General features: G+C 46.0%; 1 protein-coding gene and 1 long non-coding RNA gene across 2 annotated transcripts in view; one reads left to right on the forward strand and one right to left on the reverse strand.

Annotated features, from left to right (window-relative positions):
• The window catches only part of HLCS (holocarboxylase synthetase), a 214,740-nt gene extending 199,316 nt beyond the window's left edge, over positions 1 to 15,424 (reverse strand). The window contains exon 1 of the mRNA XM_059889582.1: positions 15,224 to 15,424. Coding sequence (XP_059745565.1) covers positions 15,224 to 15,409 — 186 coding nt within the window. The 5' untranslated portion in view covers positions 15,410 to 15,424. The remainder of the gene's footprint in view (positions 1 to 15,223) is intronic.
• LOC112448075 (uncharacterized) lies at positions 4,172 to 8,875 on the forward strand. Its single transcript, XR_003036442.2, has 2 exons — positions 4,172 to 4,325; positions 8,569 to 8,875. It is a non-coding gene; the product is annotated as an uncharacterized lncRNA (long non-coding RNA).
• Positions 15,425 to 18,963: the final 3,539 nt, after the last annotated feature.

The raw sequence follows: 18,963 nt of genomic DNA on the forward strand, positions 1-18,963 counted from the left end.
AATAACACATTCAAAATATTGAGGGAACTAGCTCAACCTAAAACTGTTGACCTCCCCAAACGATCACTCAAGTAGAGCACCAAAAAAAAAAGATGTTTTCCGAAATGTGACCTCAGACTTCAGCTGACTACATACAGTCTCACTAGAGGATGTACTTTAGGAGGAAGATGGATGGATGGATGGATGGATGGATGGATGGAGATGTGGCATACGAGAATCAAGAGAGAAGAACGATAAAGTTTTCAGAATAAAGAATATTTTTGTGACCTCAGATAGGGGAGGACTAGTCGATCAAGATACCAAAACCAGAAGTTAAAGAAAAAAAGATTGATACATAAAATTAAAAACATCTATTAAGACACTATGGCTTTCCAGGTGGCTCCTGCCAAGCAGGAGTGAAAGTGAAAGTCGCTCAATCACGTCCAACTCTTTGCGATCCCATGGACTATACAGTCCATGGAATTCTCCAGGCCAGAATCCTGGAGTGGGTAGCCTTTCTCTTCTCCAGGGATCCAGGGATCAAACCCAGGTCTCCCACATTGCAGGCGGATTCTTTACCATCTGAGCCACAAGGGAAGCCAAGCAAGAGACTTAGGTTCAGTCTCTGGGTCAGGAAGATACCCTGGAGGAGGAAATGGCAACCCACCCCAGGATTCTTGCCTGGGAAATCCCATGGACAGAGAAGCCTGGCGGGCTACAGTCCATGGGTCACAAAGAGTCCAGGGGGACACAACTGAGCTCACATGCACATTAAGACACTATGAGAAAGACACAGTTCTAGAATGAAAAAGGTATTTGCAAAACACAAATCCTCAATAAAGATTCACTCCCTAGCCTATAATAAAGAATTCCAGGGACTTCCCTGGCAGTCCAGTGGTTATGACTCAGCCCTTCCACTGCATGGGGCTCAGGTTCAATCGCTGGTGGGAGAACTAGAATCCCTCATGCTGCCTGGCGTGGCCAAAAGAACAAAATTCCAAATCAGTAAGAAAAAGTCAGGGAAAAAAAGGGGGTGGTGGGGAGGTGTGCTAAAGACTTGAATAAGCTCTTCAAAAAAGCCATTTGGCAAATAAAAGGTGCTCAGGACTCCCCTGGTGGTCGAGTAGCTAAGACTGTGGTCTCAGTGCAAGGGGCCCAGATTCAATCCCTGGTCAAGAAACCAGATCTGACCTGCTACGACTAAGAGTTCATGTGCCGCAACCAAAGAACCCGCCTGCCGTCATGAAGAGTGAAGATCCCACATGCCGCAACAAGGACCAGCGCAGCCAAATAAGAAAAATAAATATTTAAAAAATAAATTTAAGAGGGAATGGTGGCAGACAGTGCAGGGTGTGCCACTTTGAGCCCCAAGGACAGCCATTTGCACCCAGATCAGATAAGCTAGGACTGCAGAGTTCAAGCACACCCACAGAGCTGCCGCAGGATGGCATCAAGATCTCCAGGGCAAACAGCCGGCTCTGGAAACACACCAAGCCTACTCCCATAGACAAAGGGGGCTTCTAACAGTGTCTGGACGGCAGCAGAACCTCACTAATTCACTCCTGTTTCAAGGAACAGTAATGAAAATCTAAAGTTAAAAACTAGAGTCTAAATGCAATGTGGTAAGTAAAGAAGTGCTATGTGATATCCTGAACTGGATCTGAAACAGCAAAAGAACTGTAGTAGAAAAACTGGTGAAATCTGAAGTCTGTAGTTAATAGTATTGTGCTAATGTTAATGTATGTGGTTTGATAAACCCATGGTTGTATAAGATATTAACACTGGAGGAAGCTGAGCAAATGAACTCTGTACTATTTTTGCAACTTTGTGGTAAGTCCAGAAGTATTTCAGAATAAGTTATGAAAATCAAAGGATGACTGTCCACTGAATTTCACTGGCATTTTTTCCCCCTTTCCCTAACTGGCCATGTCATCTTAAGGACATCATTTCATCTCTCTGGACCCTGGTTTTCCAACTGTTTAAAAAAAAGCAGAAGGGAGACAAACCAGATCATCTCTAACTTCCCCTTCAAGCGCTAAAATTCTCAAAAAAATCCTAATACATTTACACCGTGATTCAATTTGCAAGGATTTGACTAGCAGTGACCTCATTTACCTCCATATCCCTGGGGTTTAGCACTGTGACAGCACAGTAGATGCTCCACAAACATTTCCTGACGCTAAACTGGCTCCTGACTTCGGTTTGTAAAGTGAAGTAAAACTGTTACCTCTTTCGCCCAGTTGGCCACTAGAGAGCGGAGTACTCACAAAATTTTCTCCATAGAAAGCAAACTTGTCTTCATCCAGCAGAGGGGAATGGTCCTTTATATCCCAGGCGCATAATAAAAGTTTTCCTGGTTGGGGAGGGGAGTCACCATCTGTGAAGAGTCACCTGCCCATCAGACAGGACCAGGACCGGCAGCTGGGCTGGTCAGTACCATAAGTTTCCAGAACTAACAATGCCACGCTCCTTCAGAAAGCCCTTAGCAGCCTCAAAAGTCTAAACCACCTCAGTGGATCAGAGACTACACCACAAAGAGATGAGCTGCCCCTCTCCCCCTCCAAGCACCAAGTTTGTCTTCTGAGCAATTCTGTCCCGTTTTCTGAAAAATCTCACTTTTAGAGGACGAGTTATTGGGGTCAAACGAATGAATGGGGAAACGGACTAAAACCATTACACTTTAAATGAGAAAAGGAATTCCCTGGTGGTCGAATAGTTAGGGCTGTGGGATTTCACTGCCGGGATTCGGGTTCAATCAGGGAACTAAGATCCTGCAAGCCACACAGCCAGGCCAAAAAAAAATTTTTTTTTAATGAAATGAGAAAGATTATTGGCAGCGCATCTCCCCACCCAGCCCAGGGCCCATCCAGGGCATATCTGAGCAATGAGAAGGGGCCAAGAAAGAACCAAGGGACAGGCAGACGGGCATCAAGGGACAACTGGAAGAGCAAAGGGACTGAAGGGTCAGAAGCTGAAGGGGCCCTAAGCCAGAGAGCTCTGGGAGTGTGCGTGGCATCCAGCAAAACACAGGTGAAGATGACTTAAAAGGCAGACTCACGTATACATACCTACAAGTGGATAAACAAGGTCTTACGGTATAGCAGAGAACTATATTCAGTATCCTATGATAAACCATAATGGAAAAGAATATTAAAAAAAAAAATTAAGGACTTCCCGGGCAGGCTAGTGCTTAAGACTTCACCTTCCAGGGCAGGGGGTTCAGGTTCAATCCCTGGCTGGGGAACTAAGATCCACATGCCTCGAGGCCAAAAAAATCAAAACAAAAGCAATATTGTACCAAATTCAATAAAGACTTTAAAATGGTCCACATCAAAAAATGTTATTAAAAAAGAATCTCCAAGTGTATAGAATCATAAAGATCATAAAACCAAGACATATCTTGGTTATGCATATCCAGTTATGCATATCACTGCATATCATGCAGCACTGCAATTATATGAAAATTCAAGAGTCATGCTTGTACCAATCCTAAGTTTCATGGATCTTCCCCCAAAACAAACAAAACAGACTCAGCCTGAAATGGCAGACACTGCAGTAACACCCAGGACAGTCAGGTCCTCTCCTTGTGGCTGAAAGTGCCACAAAAAGGGGCCGATGAATCACATCATAATTTTCTCTTTTCTCTCAGCCAACCTGAACATTTTCCCCTGGGAACTGCAACTTAGTGATTAGAGAAAGCCAAACCCTGCTCAAAAGGGAGGGGGTAAAAGTCATATACCTGTTATAAAGCATTGCTACTGGAAATTTCATGAGTCTGAAAGGGAAGTTCCATGGAAAGAGTGGATGGGGAAGCCAGGAGCTGTCATACAGCCCCTCACATCCCCAGCCTGGACTTTGCTTCCCGGTTTTCACTGCATTTGGTTCCCATAGAGGTACCACTACCAGGCTCCTCAGAGGCAAGGCTGCAATGTCCCCTTGTTAATCTCCCTTGCTCTGCAATCAACCTTGGATTTTTAAAAGGCCTCTATGCAAACCCTGCTTCTTCATCCCCAGAGCTTTAAGTCTATAAGAAAATAACAGTAAATCTGGTGGGGGAAAAAAAGAGAAATTCAGAGTGTAGAAAAGCAAGAAGCCATCTCAGGAACCACAGGGCCCTGAAGGGAGAAAAGAGCCATCTCCTGGAGAAGCCAAGGGCAGCGAATGCTGCCGAATTGGAACTTGGGACACAGCGCGCAGAGAGCAAGACTGCAGGCTGGAAGGCAGCCTGCACCCAGCCACCCATCAGGCATCTTGAAAACAGCAAAAGCCGGAGAGCAGGCCGCGATGGAACGACTGGTTTCTATAAATAAGTCTCTCTAGGTGGAGATCAAACAGCAAGATCAAAGGTAGGAAATCCGAGCCCTTGCTTGCCAACCCACGCGGGGCGCCCCAGCCCTTTACCTGGTTAAGAGGGAGCCCTCAGTAACAGGTGCCTGTGGGCCAAGCCCCGGGACCCCGCGGCCAGTGCACCCGATTGCGGCGGGGGGGGCGGGGGGGTAGAGTTGGGGCAGAGGCTTCCCCCCAAGGACAGAGCAGGTGGCTGCAGGGGCTTGGGAAGCAGGCCGTGGGAAAGGCCGGGTGGAGATCCCCCTTGGTTGGGGCCCCGCTGCCCGGCACAACCCCAAATCCTGCCCGCTGCTCCGGCCTCCGCTGACCACATTGGCTGGGGCTTCTGGACGCTCCAGAGCACCGTTCCCACTGCCCTCCTCCGTCCCCCTTTCCGCATCGATCACCGCCTGGCCCACCCCAGCATCCTCCTACCTGAAACCCTGAAATATTAGCTCAGGCCTTCAATGTTACTGGGCTTCACTGGTAGCTCCGCTGGTAAAGAATCCGCCTGCAATGCAGGAGACCTGGGTTCGATACCTGGATTGGGAAGATCCCCTGGAGAAGGGCAAGGCTACCCACTCCAGGATTCTGGCCTGCAGAGTTCCATGGACAGTCCACGGAATTGCAGAGTTCGACACGACTGAGCAACTTTCACTTTCAATGTCACTATGTCACCTCCGGGGGTGGCACAGGCCGCCTTCCAGCTGCCCTGCAACTCTGCTCGCCCACATTGCCCTTGCGGGTCCAGGGTGTCTGCCTGCCCTGGAGACGTGTGTAAGCCCTGGGGACGGGGACCCGGATCTGTGTTCCCAGCTCACAGTGAGGGTGGCCGAAGCTTTTGCTGAATGAAGGAGAGAGGAGAGGCGCCGCATAGGGATCCCCTCGGTAGGATGTTGGCTGAAGGAGGTGGACAGTAGAGAGCTGAACTTGTTTACTCAGTGGATTGCTGTTCCTCCCTGGCATTACTCCTCCTTTCAGTACAACTGAGAGCTGGATGTATTAACTAAGTCTTCCTTTACTAAGAGCAATAGGAGATTTCCATTGTTTCCCTAGAGTATGGTCCCTGCGTGGTAGGTCTCTTCAGTAGTGTCCAGCTCTTTCTGACCCCATGGACTGCTCCTCTGTCCGTGGGATTCTCCAGGCAAGAATACTGGAGTGGGTTGCCATTTCATTCTCCAGGGGATCTTCCAGACCTAGGGATCGAACCCTTCTCTCTTACAGTTCCTGCATTGGCAGGGGGATTCTTTACATCACCTGGGAAGCCCACCCTAGGATGAAGGAGCCTTAATTCTGCCATCTGAACCCTTCTGAACCCTTCCAACACAGCATTTTCAAACAAGGACTGGAGGTTTCCTCCTCTTTGGGGAAACAGGGAATTCATTATTGGGGGTTATGGGGGGAAGTGGACTGACACCTGGGATCGATTAGATACCCACAAAGGGGAAAGCAGTTGTCTCGACCTCCAGGGAAGTGCTTAGGGATGGTCCAAGGAATAAACTCCAGGTCAGAGAAAACCTCAAGCTGAGATCTCCACCACACCCGATACATTTTGACAGCTACAAAATAGTCCATGTTTGAGTATCCATGATCTGTTTAGCCATTCCTCTGGGTTTTTTTTGTTGTTGTTGTTTTTTGGTCAGGCCAATCGAGGGGCTTGGGATCTTAGTTCCCCACCAGTGATTGAAACAGGGCCTAGGCAGTGAAAGCACTGAGTCCTAACCACTGGACTGCCAGGGAGCTCCCAGGGACTACTGTAGAATGTGCACACTTAAGTCGCTTCCTGTACAAAAGTTTTCTCCACATCCTCACTAATACTTACTAATACTTGTTTTTTATGATAGCCTTTCTGACAGGTGAGAGGTGATATATCACCATGGGTCACTGTTTGTTTATTTAGTGAGTGAAATCGCTCAGTGTGTCCGACTCTTTGCGACCCCGTGGACTGTAGCCCACCGGGCTCCACTGTCCATGGGATTCTCCAGGCAAGAATACTGGAGTGGGTTGCCATTTCCTTCTCCAGGGGATCTTCCCGACCCAGGGATCAAACAGGTCTCCTGCATGTTTACCATCTGAGCCACCAGGGAATTGTTTGTTTAGGGGTTGTTGTTTTTGTTTTGTTTTTTTTTTTTGCCTTACCGCCCAGCGTGCAGCATCCTCCTTCCCCAACCAGGAATTGAATCCGTGCCCTCTGCAATGGGTGTGCAGAGTCTTACCACTGGACCACCAGGGAAGTCCCTCATTGTGGTTCTGATTTAGAATTCCCTGAAGATTAGTGATATAGAACATTTTTGCATAAGTCTATTGGTCATCTGTATGTCTTTGGAAAAACGTCTATTTCTAAAGTCCTCTGCCCATTTTTTAAACACTTTTTTTTTAATGTTGAATTCTGTTTTTTTTTTTTTTTTGAGGACCCAAGTTACTACTATACCGTCAAAAAAATAAACTGTGGAATCAACCTCTGGGGCTATAATCACTGTATCACAGTGTCACTCATTTGGCTCTGGGTGTACAATACGAAGCACCTGCAGCTTAATATGCATTCACTTAGATATTAACTCCTTATAGACATATTGTTTGCAAATATCTTCTCCATTCCGTAGGCTATTTTCTCCTTTTGTCGATAGTTTCCTTCATTGTGCTAATGTCCACTGCCATTTTTCAACTTTGGTATTACTGTATTTCCTACTGATTTTATGGGTTCTTTATATTGGGTTGGCCGAAAAGTTCATTCAGGTTTTTCCATAAGCTGTCATAATGTTATATTAAGGGCGTCAACGCTGGGCTGGTATATAGTTGTGGCTTTTTTTTTTTTAAATTTAGCTGTATGGGTTCTTAGATGCAGCACACAGGCTCTCCAGTTGTGGTGAGGGCTCCAGAGCATGCAGGCTTCAGGAGCTGCACTGCTCTGGGTTCAGTTGCACAAGGAAGCTTTGTTCCCCAACTAGGGATTGAACCCAAGCCCCCTGCACTACAGGGCAGACTCTACCAGTGAGCCACCAGGGTAGTCCCTGCTTATGGCACATTTTTAATCAGTTTAACATTTGCCTTTTAATTTTAAGATGATTTTTGAGGTATCAATTTTACATTTCAATTAAATAAAACCTCAATTTTTTTCATGACATTTACCATTGCTTTTATGTTTAAAGTCATCCCCAATTTCCCAAACTATAAATATTCCCTAGTAGTTATAATTTTTAAATGGTTACCTTTCAGATTAGCCATCATCTTGAAGGCCTCTTCCAATTAGAAAATTGTATGGTTTCTTGATTTTTATCTACATTGCTATTTTCAAATTCAACATGCAAAAACAGTAGACACCAGTGATGTTTTCAACTGCAACACATTCAAAAGAATTTCCAGTAACATATGTAAGGTACAAAATCTAGTAATAACATGAATATTATGTACCTAGCCCTCATTAAGAACTAGATTATTGCCAAATGAGCTTGATAGCTTACTGAAACTGCATTCATATAAAATCCTAGACTTTTTCTTTTTAAAAAAATCACTAATCCTAGACTTCCTTGGTGATCCAGTGGTTAAGAGTCTGTGCTTCCACCGCAGGAGGCGGAAGTTTGATCCACCATCCAGGGAAGTAAGATCCCACATGTCATGCACGTGGCCAAGACAAAACAAACAAAAAAAGTCACTGGTCCTAATTCTAGCCGTACTTTTGCTGCTGACATTTGAAACCAATGTCAACAGGTTTACTCCTGTTAAATTGTATCCTGTTGACCTGTGCCCCTTGGATTTAGTCAACTAGGACCTGCCATCCTAACTATTAACTACCTTCCAAGTTTACATCACCCATGAAATGCAGCACCTCCCCTGGAGAAGCTTGAAAATCAAATAAAATGAAGTGATAAACTGGTAAACACTCCATCCTGGCTATCCCTCTTTAAAGTATTACAATGCACATTAAAAGAAAAAAGAAAGAAATTATTGCCAACAATGCTATACTTCTTACCTACCTGCTATACTCCCTGCCTAACTATCCTCAATTTTATATATATATATATATTTTTTTTTTAATTCATTTTTATTTATTTGGCTGCACAGGGTCTTAGCTGTGGTATGTGGGATCCAGTTCCCCAACCAGGGATCAAACCCAGGGCCCCAGCATTGAGAGATGAGAGTCTTAGCCACTGGACCACCAGGGCAGTCCCTCAATTTTATATTTTTATTTACTTTGTTTTTAAAAATTTTACTATAAGGACTTCCCTGGTGGCCCAGTGGTTAACAATTCGCCTGCCGTTTCAGAAAACACAGGTTTGATCCCTGGTCTGGGAAGATCCCACATGCCATGGAGCAACTAAGCCCGTGTGCCACAACTTCTGAGCCCCCGCTGCGAAGCCTGCGAGCCACAACTACCGAAGCCCGTGTGCCTGGAGCCTGAGCTCTGCAACAGGAGAAGCCCCCGCAACGGGAAGGCCTCCAACCATAACACAGAGTAGCCCCGCTCGCCGCAACTAGAGCAAGCCCACGGACAGTAAGGAAGACCCAGTGCAGCCAAAAATCAATGAGTAAATCCATAAACTTAATAAAAGAAAATCTTAATACAAATAAATACGTCCCTAAAAGCTCAAGTTTTTTAGCTTCAAAAATATTATTCAAAAAGGAACCTTCTAAGCCTTGTCACTAATTGTTTCTAAGCTTCACACATATAACTGTGCGTGTGCCCTAAGCCATTTCAGTTGTGTCCGACTCTGTGACCCTATGAACTGTAGCCCGCCAGGCTCCTCTGTCCATGGGATTTTCCAGACAAGAATACAGGAGCAGGTTGCCATTTCCCTCTCCAGAGGTTCTTCCCAACCCAGGGATCGAACCCTTGTCTCCTGTGTCCCCAGCATTGCAGAAAGATTCTTTACCCACTGAGCCACCTGGGAAGCCGCATAATTTTGCATAGCTGGACTTTATTCATTTTCACTGCTATATAATATTCTGTTCTACCATAGATTGTTTAGCCATTGTCCTGTTGATGGACACTGGGTTATTTCCAGTTCATTTGCTCTGACAAGTAATGCTGCTCTGAACATTCCCTTACTTGCCTCTCTGGAGTCCATGTTGAAGCATTTCTCTGGGAACACACCTACTTAGGATAGGAGATACTGGATCAAGTTAATGTTGAGTGTTAAAAACATAACACTAAGCGGTTTTCCAAAGTAGTTAAAGCAATTTACACTCCCATTACTAGCAGTTTTTATTTCAACTCAGTATCTTTTAGGCCAAATACTCTTTCTTTTTTAGATTTCTACTAATGTTCACAGCTATCTTGCAGAGTCATGAGGTTCCTGAACACAAAGCATCACATTGTGTTTCTTAGCCAGAAGAATCCTCCGGAGGCACAAATCCCTTATTGTCCAAAGTCTAGATTTAGGTCATGGTGGTTTGGATTAGACCCATGAGTCCTAGGACAAGGGTAGAGAAGTTGCTCACCGAAAAAGTCTGCTGGAAACCCCCCCACGCTATGCTTACAGCAGCCGTTTTGGGATAGCAAGGCCCCTGCCATAGTGCGGGGAGTTTCCCAGGACTGGGAGAGCCCTTTGCATGAGCAGCTGCTTTTAAAATCTCCTGCTATTTGTAGCTCTGTTCTCTCACCTCCCATGGTTACTTACAACCTTCTATTTAAATCAACCACTCTTAGCATCTTGAATTACTACTCTCTTATTAAAGGCTTTAAAAACACTGGCACTCTTTGATTTGGTATTCCTAATTCTGGGCATTTATACTAAAAATGGTGACAAAAGAAAGAACTTCTATTCGTAAAGATGTTGATAGCATCATTGTTTGTAAGAATGATTTTTTAAATTGGAAAATTTAATGTTCAACAATAGAGAACATATAGTGTAAATTGTAGCATATCCAGTTCAATGGTACAAAGCAAAACAGAGACTTTTTTTTCTTCCCCGAACCTTTTGAGATTAAGTTGCAGAAATCTTGACTCTTCACCCACAAATACTTTAGGGATTATTTCCTAAGAACGAGAAGGCTCTCTTAGGTAACCAACCTACGATGATTAAGTTCAGAAAATTAACATAGATCCAATGCTAACATCTACGACCGAGTCCATATTCACATTTTGCCAATTGTTCCAATAACATCCTTTATGCAACATTTTTCCCACTTCAAAGTTACACCTTTTCATTGGAGTTGTCATGTCTCTTTATTCCTCTTTACTCTGGAACAGTTCCCTAATCTTTGTCTTTCGTGACTTAGACTTTATTTTTTTGGACTAAGCCAGGTCTTAATTGCAGTATGTGGGATCTAGTTCCCTGACCAAGGATCAAACCCAACCCCCCTCATTGGGAGCATGGAGTCTTAACCATTGGACCAACAGAGAAGATCCACAACATAAACATGTTTTTAAAAATCAGGCCCATGGAGAAGGAAATGGCAACCCACTCCAGTATTCTAGCCTAGAAAATCCATGGGTAGAGGAGCCTGGCAGCTATAGTCCATAGAGTCCCAAGAGTCAGACACAACTTTGTGGAAGTTTCCCATTTAACTAATGGAAATATCTCTGGAAGTTTCATGAATGTATTAAGGGTACGTAAGATGAAAGGTACTCTGGTCTGTGGTTCATTCAATGCAGTATTTCTTTCCCCGCATTTTTGCTTCTTTTCTTTCCAACTTTCTTTCCCCTCTCCCCTCCCTCTTTCCTTCGTGTGCTTCCAATACCATGCATCCCTTCCCACTTATAAACAGATTAAGGAAATATTTTCCCAGTTGTTCAAATAAAGTCTAGTGATTACTCTTAAAAAAAGAATCAGGCCCATTACTTTGTAGTCTGTCCTTCAATTTTAGTTTGTCTGATGTTAACCCAGGATGCTTCCCTAGTAGCTCAGATGGTAAAGCATCCGCCTACAATGCAGGAGACCGGGTTCGATCCCTGGGTTGGAAAGATCCCCTGGAGAAGAAAATGGCAACCCACTCCAGTATTCTTGCCTGGAGAATTCCACAGACAGAGGAGCCTGGCGGGCTACAGACCATGGAGTCGCAAAGAGTCAGACACGACTGAGCGACTGACACACACACCCCATGATCCAATTCAAGTTATGCATATTTGGCACTTTTTTTACGTCATTCTCTGCGGTGCTGATTTTGATCACATGGTTAAGGTGGTATTCGCCAAATTTTCCCACTATAAAGCTTCCTTTTTTCTCTTTGTAATTATTAAATAATCTGTGGAATGATCCTTTGAGACTGTGTAATAAGTATTTTTTTATACTGGAGACTGAGGGGTTACAGTCCATGGAATCACAAAGAGTCAGATGACTGAGTGACTAACACTCACTTTCACTGAGTGAGCTACTTCTCCAAGGAACTTTGGAGAATGGGATTTAGAACCAAAATACGAACACTAGGAATGCTTAGGGCCACTGGGGCGGCCCTGGTCCCAAAGTTCTTTCAGCGGGCAGATCTGGGAACGGGAGCCCAGTCCACAGAGCTCTCCCTGGCCTTCCTTCCTCCAGACTTGCACCACTTTCTCCCCGCAAGACTCCTCGCTCTCAGCAATGCCGTGATAGTGCCTAATTTGCTTAATCCCAAAATACACAGAAAATACTTTCAGAATTGCCAGAAAAGGCCATGGCTGGATGGCATCACTGACACGATGGACGTGAATCTGGGTGAACTCCGGGAGTTGGTGATGGACAGGGAGGCCTGGCGTGCTGCGATTCATGGGGTCGCAAAGAGTCCGACACGACTGAGCGACTGAACTGAACTGAACTGAACTGAACTAAGTGCAGTTCAAATTTTGTCTTTTGTTTGCTTGTTTACACACAGAAAGCATATAGTCAAGAGTTTTGTTCAACACAGACAAAACACAAACTTAAGGTTACCAAAGGGGAAGGAGGAGAAACTGGGAGTTTGGAATTAACATATACACATTCTCTCTCTTTAGTAGCTAAGTCATATTCGACTCTCCTGACCCCATGGACTGTAGCCTGCCAGGCTCCTCTGTCCATGGGATTCTCAAGGCAAGAAGACTGGAGTGGGTTGCCATTTCCTCCTCCACATATACACACTACTATATATAAAATTTGATAAATGGGACTTTCCTGGGGGGTCCAGTGTTTAAGCATTTGCCATGCAATGCAGAGGACACAGTTTCAATCTATACTGCCTTGAAGGAAGGCCAGGCATGTTCAAGTGCCAGGCACACTCAAGCCAGAAGTCTTAATAGTTAAAACACAAGAAAATACATATGGAGTCCAAATCTTGTTACATGAAGTCAGGGAGTTAATGGTCCTTGAAGAAGAGCATTTATGCATGTAGCCAAGACAGGAATTAAAGGTGTAAGGTGAAAGAAACTTGGTGAAAGGGGACATTATGCTGAAACCTGAGATGAATCATATTTTAATATAAAGTAAGTGGAAGTGTCACTCGCTCAGTCCTGTCTGGCTTTGCAACCCCATGGACTGAAGCCTGCCAGTCTCCTCTGTCCATGGAATTTTTCAGGCAAGGATACTGGAGTGAGTTGCCATGACTTTCTCCAGGGGATCTTCCCCACCCAGGGATCTAACCAGATCTCCTGCATTGCAGGCAGATTCTTTGCTGTTTGAGTCGCTAGGAAAGTTCCCATTTAGTGTACATCACCACCATATGACAATCACCCAGTTAGACAATCTAGGGTCAAATAACTAATGATGTAAGCCTTGATGTCTTCCCAAAAGTGAGGAAAAAGACAGTCTTCTCCCCACTTTTTTTTTGGAAACAACATTATTTTTTAAAGGCTTTTTGGGAGCAGTTTCATGTTCACAGAAAAATTGAGAAGGTACAAAAATTGTTCATATACCCTTCCCCCTCTCCATGCATAGCCTCCCCCACAACTTTTGCTTTGATTATACAAATATAGCCCTCTTTGTTCTTAGGGCTGCAAGCCCTTGCCTGCCCACCAGTATCTCACACAGGCGTCCTATGCTAATAAACTGTGTTCATCTCTTTGCCTCATGCTGAAATCTTTCCACAAGGAGACAAAAGAACGTAAGAGATTCAGTAAGTCCTGACACCAGGGCAGTCAGTCAGTCAGTTCAGTCCCTCAGCCGTGTCCGACTCTCTGCAACCCCGTGGACTGCAGCACGCCAGGCCTCCCTGTCCATCACCAATTCTTCGGTTTCCATGAAATGACAGTGGGTTCCAGTCCCCTCCTCAACCAGGGATTAACAAAGCTCCGTCTAGTCAAACCTATGGTCTTTAAAGTAGTCGTGTATGGATGTGAGAGTTGGACTATAAAGAAAGCTCAGCACCAAAGAATTGATGCTTTTGAACTGTGGTGTTGGAGAAGGCCCTTGAGAGTCCCTTGGACTGCAAGGAGATCCAACCAGTACATACTAAAAGAAATCAATCCTGAATATTCATTGGAAAGACTGATGCTGAAGCTGAAACTCCAATACTTTGGCCACCTGATGCGAAAAACTGACTTATTTGAAAAGACCCTGATGCTGGGAAAGACTGAAGGCAGGAAAAGGGGATGACAAAGGATGAGATGGCTGGATGGCATCACCGACTCAATGGACAGGAGTTTGAGTAAACTCCGGGAGTTGGTGATAGACAGGGAAGCCTGGTGTGCTGCAGTCCATGGGGTCGCAAAGACTCGACATGACTGAGCAACTGAATTGAACAGTTGTGTTGTTGGTTTTTTTACCCTTGCATCTGGATCGTGGGTCATTAGAAAGCCTCTGCCCACTCGCAGGTTCCAGAAAAACTCGTCCCCGCTTGCTAGCTGCGGCTGGACCGGTTCAGTTGCCGCCCCTAATCCATGAGTCTGAGCGCCCCTGCAGCGAACACAGGGGGCGGGACCGGCACACTGGAGCTTCGGGCCGCGCGTGCGCACTGGCGAGCGGGCCGTGCCAGCCGGGGCTCCGCAGCGGGAGGCGCGCGAGTGCCGCGGGGCCCCTGCCCGGCCTCGGCGGAAACTCCGCCCCTCTCGCTGGCTGCGGCGGCTCAGCCGGCTCAACCCCGGTGCGCCCCCGCGACCCCGACCAAAGACGAACGAGGCCCTCGGAGGGGCGGCGACCAGCCTATCCCACCCGACACCCTCCCTGACGGGTGCGGCGCCCCAGATACTTCTGAAGGGGGCAGGCCGGGCGGCTTCTCCGCCTGAACGTCGCCCTCCTGACCCGCCGCCGCGCGCTGCGCCCCCTCGTGGCCAGGCAGCCGCTGTGCAGGCTGGGCTTGCGGACCGCCCGGGCTTCCGCCGGGCCCCGGGGCGGCCGCAGCGTGGGAGCTGGACCGCGCCCAGTGCAGCTCAGCTCTGGTCAGCCGTGTCGGACTCTCTGCGACCCCCTGGACCGCAGGACGCCAGGCTTCCCGGTCCATTACCAACTCCCGGGGTTTACTCAGACTCAAGTCCATCGAGTCGGTGATGCCATCCAACCATCTCATCCTCTGTCGTCCCCTTCTCCTCCCGCCCTCAATCTTTCCCAGCATCAGGGTCTTTTCCAATGAGTCCCTTCTTTGCAACAGCGGACCGGATTCAGGAGAGACAAAAAAAAAAAAAACCCGCGGATGCTTCTCATCCAGGAGACGTCTCTCCCCACCGCCTACCCGTTGTGGGCCTTTTAGCTCTTTAACCCCTCCTTCCCGCAGCCCGCCAGTCTCACCCCCTTACTCCATCCAGCCTTATATGCCCTCCTGGAAAGATGTTGAGCAAAAATAAGAGGCCCTCCGCTTGCCTCCTCTGGTCTCACCCCGACGAACACCGAATGTGGATACGTGGGGGTCTTTGCTAACATCAACAACCGGTTCTTCGATTTTCTGCCCACCATATCAGACGCCAGCCGCGAATCCGGGTACCCAGGCTACGGGGCATTTCTGAAGCCCGGCCAGACGAAAAGGCCCACAGGTTCCCACCATCCAGCTCCCGGTTTGATAATTTGCTAGAACACAGAAAGCAGCCAAGCGCTGTACTTACTGTTTCCGGTGAGAGATGCTCAGAAGCAGGAGGTGGGGGAGGCAGACGGTCCAAGCCCTCTCCGGGTTGCCCTCTCGGTAGCGCTTCCCAAGGGTTTTTATAGAGGTTTCTTTGAAGCAGGTCAGGAGAAAGTGCCAAACCTCTTTGGTTGGCTCCTCTGGACCCCCATCCCCCATCCCAAGCCATTTAGAAGTTCGCCAATTATCACCTCATTAGCATAAACTTTGATAGGCTTGAAAGGGGCTCATTATGAATAACAGAGACTCTCTTAACACAGAGGGAAATTCCAAGGATTTTAGGAGATCAGTGACAGGAATTAGGGACAAAGGCCAAATTTTTTTTTATTATTATACCTCAAATCCTTAACCCAAATAAATCATGAGAAAAACGTTAGACAGATTCTGTCAAAGTCAGCCGTTGGAAGAATTGGAGAACTTCACAGGCAAGAGGATCTTAAGGAAATGGTTAAATGTAATGTGGTATCTAGATGGAATCTTGGGATGAAGAAAGGACATCAGGGAAAACGAGATCTGAATAAAGTAGGGATTATAGCTTCTAAAGAATGTTCCAACTACTGGGCTTCCCTCCTAGCTCAGTTGGTAAAGAATCCACTTACAAGGCAGGAGACCTGGGTTCGATCCCTAAAGATAGAGAAGGAAGCCTAGGAAACTTTGGGGACCCACTCTAAGTTAATGATCGCTCAAGAAATCTCTTGGAAAGTAGGCTTGTTTAATTATAAAACCATAAACAAAACCACAAGATACGCTCCAGGCCATTACATGGAAGAATGTCACCACCCTTCTACTAATACGATAATCCTAGTTTGACCACATAGGGTCACACAAATTAGGGCCCTCCCTAATTTGAAGTAGGAATTAATGATGTATGTGGTGGTGGTTTAGTCTAAGTCGTGTCCAACTCTTGCGACCTCATGGACTGTAGCCTGCTAGACACCTCTGTCCATGGGATTCTCCAGGCCAGAATACCTGAATGAGTTGCCATTTCTTTCTCCAGGGGATCTTCCCCTGGACTGGGCGTGCTGCAGTCCAGTTCAGTTCAATCGCTCAGTCATGCCCGGCTCTTCGAGACCCCATGGACTGCAGCACGCCAGGCTTCCCTGTCCATCACCAACTCCTGGAGCTTGCTCAAACTCATGTCCATCGAGTCGGTGATGCCATCCGACCACCTCATCCTCTGTCGTCCCCTTCTCCCCCTGCCTTCAATCTTTCCCAACATCAGGGTCTTTTCCACTGAGTCAGTCCTTCACATCAGGTGGCCAAAGCAGTGGAGTTTCAGCTTCAGCATCAGTCTTTCCAGTGAATATTCAGGACTGATTTCCTTTAGGATAGGCTGATTGGATCTCCTTGCAGTCCAAGGTACTCTCAAGAGTCTTCTCCAACACCACAGTTCAAAAGCATCAATTTTTTAGTGCTCAGCTTTCTTTATGGTCCAACTCTCACATCCATACATGACTACTGGAAAGACCATAGCCTTGACTAGATGGACCTTTGTTGGCAAAGTAAGATCGCTGCTTTTTAATATGCTGTCTACGTTGATGATAGCTTTTCTTCCAAGGAACAAGCATCTTTTAATTTCATGGCTGCAGTCACCATCTGTAATGATTTTGGGGCCCAAAAAAATAAAATCTGCCACTGTTTACACTGTTTCCCTATCTCTTTGCCATGAAGTGATGGGACTGGATGCCATGATCTTACTTTTCTGAATGTTGAGCTTTAAGCCAACTTTTTTCACTCTCCTCTTTCACTTTCATCAACAGGCTCTTTAGTTCTTCTTCACTTTCTGCCATAAGGGTGGTGTCATCTGCATATCTGAGGTTATTGATATTTCTCCAGGCAATCTTGATTCCAGCTTGTGCTTCCTCCAGCCCTGCATTTCACATGATGTTCTCTGCATATAAGCTAAATAAGCAGGGTGACAATATACAACCTTGACGTACTCTTTTCCCAATTTGGAACCTGTCTGTTGTTCCATGTCCAGTTTTAACTGTTGCTTCTTGACCTGGATACAGATTTCTCAGGAGACAGATCAGGTGTTCTGGTATTCCCATATCTTTAAGAATTTTCCATGATTTGTTGTGATCCACAACAGTCAAAGATTTTGGCATAGTCAATAAAGAAGTAGATGTTTTTCTGGAACTCTAGTAAGAAGTAGATGTTTTTCTGGAACTCTAGTTCTTCTTCAATGATCTGGTGGATGTTGCTGCAGTCCATAGAGTCTCAAAGAGTCGGACAGGACTGAGTGACTGAACAATAGCAACAATAGAGCTACCGCTTCATAGTGCTTCCAGTTTTTGAGAATTGGACATAAAGAAGGCTGAGTGCTGAAGAATTGACTCTAGAGCCTGACCCACCTATGTAAGCTGACCAGTGGAGACCCCTGAGAAAGTTGCAAACTCTTCATTTAAAAGGTGACACCCAATCTCACAGATGCCTCCTACTGTTCATCACAGGGAATGGGCAGTGAGCTGGGCAAATGTACTCATCTTTATTTCAAAGGTTTGGAAAACACTGCATTTCCAGGCCATAGATTCCAAGGGTTGTCTTCCTTTTTCTCCTTATACTCTCCTTGTTCCTCTCTTAACTCCTTTGAAATCTGCGTCCATCAGAGTGGTCTCCCTTTTCGGGGAGTTCACTGATGGCCCGGGGTTAGGATGCAGCACTTTCGCTGCCATAACCCCGGGTTCAGTCCCTGGTCAGTGTTCTCAGCTTTCAACAGCATAATAACCCAGAGGGTCAAAGGAAACAAGGGAGGCCTGAATTTCGACTTCGAGTAGAAGCAGAATTTCAACATGACTGGGAGCCTGGATGGTGTCATTTGAGGACAATCAGAATGAACTCTGGGTCTGGCTGCCACCAGCGCCCAGCACAATATAGGACAAATTGTGGCTGGCCCCTGGACTATCAGATCAGATCCAACAGGTGACGGGGTGAGGTGGGGTGGGGAGGGGTGCCTATCTTCCATCTGGCATGCTTGCTAAGCTCCTTTAAAAAGAAAACCACAGACCCAAAATGGCGTCACTGGTGCTAAAAGCCCATGATACCAAACCCAGCTTTCATACCCAGCCTAATTGTAGTTTTGACTTTCCTCGGAAATGTGATCTTAGCCAACCAATTTGGAATTTTCTGGTCAGCGCCAGTGAGGTCATCAGTCTTTCAGACTCACCTTGCTCCCCCTGAGGAAGAAGGGGGGATCAGCATGATAAAACCATTGCCTAGACACTTCCCTGGTGATACAGAAGTTAAGACTCAGGGGACACCAGTTCAATCCTGGGTCATGGAACTAAGTTGCCATGGAGTGACACCAAAAAAATAAACACTTGCGTTTCTGTTTTCCCCCCAAAATGTTCTCAACTGAAAATAATCCTTTCTTTTCTTTTGCTCATAGCTCTCCTGTCCCACTCTTCTTCTAATAAAAACCCTCCATTTTGTACGATTCTATGGAGTGCCCACCCTTCTAGCTTCCAGACAAGGCACAGCGTACTAAGTGAAACACGTAATTAAGCCAATTAGATCTATTGACTTGGTTGGGTTTTTTAACATGCTAAAGTCTAGAGAGAGCCCTTGTGAGTTCATGTCTAACTCCTGATTTTCTGGGTGACCTTGAGGAAATTATTTAAAATTGTATTTTTTTTTTACTAAATTTCTTTCAAAATTTGAATATAAAATTTCTAATATAGGCCTGAATTTGAGCAAACTCCAAGAGACAGTGAAGGACCGAGG

Source organism: Bos taurus, chromosome 1 (genome assembly GCF_002263795.3).
Source record: "Bos taurus isolate L1 Dominette 01449 registration number 42190680 breed Hereford chromosome 1, ARS-UCD2.0, whole genome shotgun sequence".
Lineage (NCBI taxonomy): Eukaryota > Metazoa > Chordata > Mammalia > Artiodactyla > Bovidae > Bos > Bos taurus.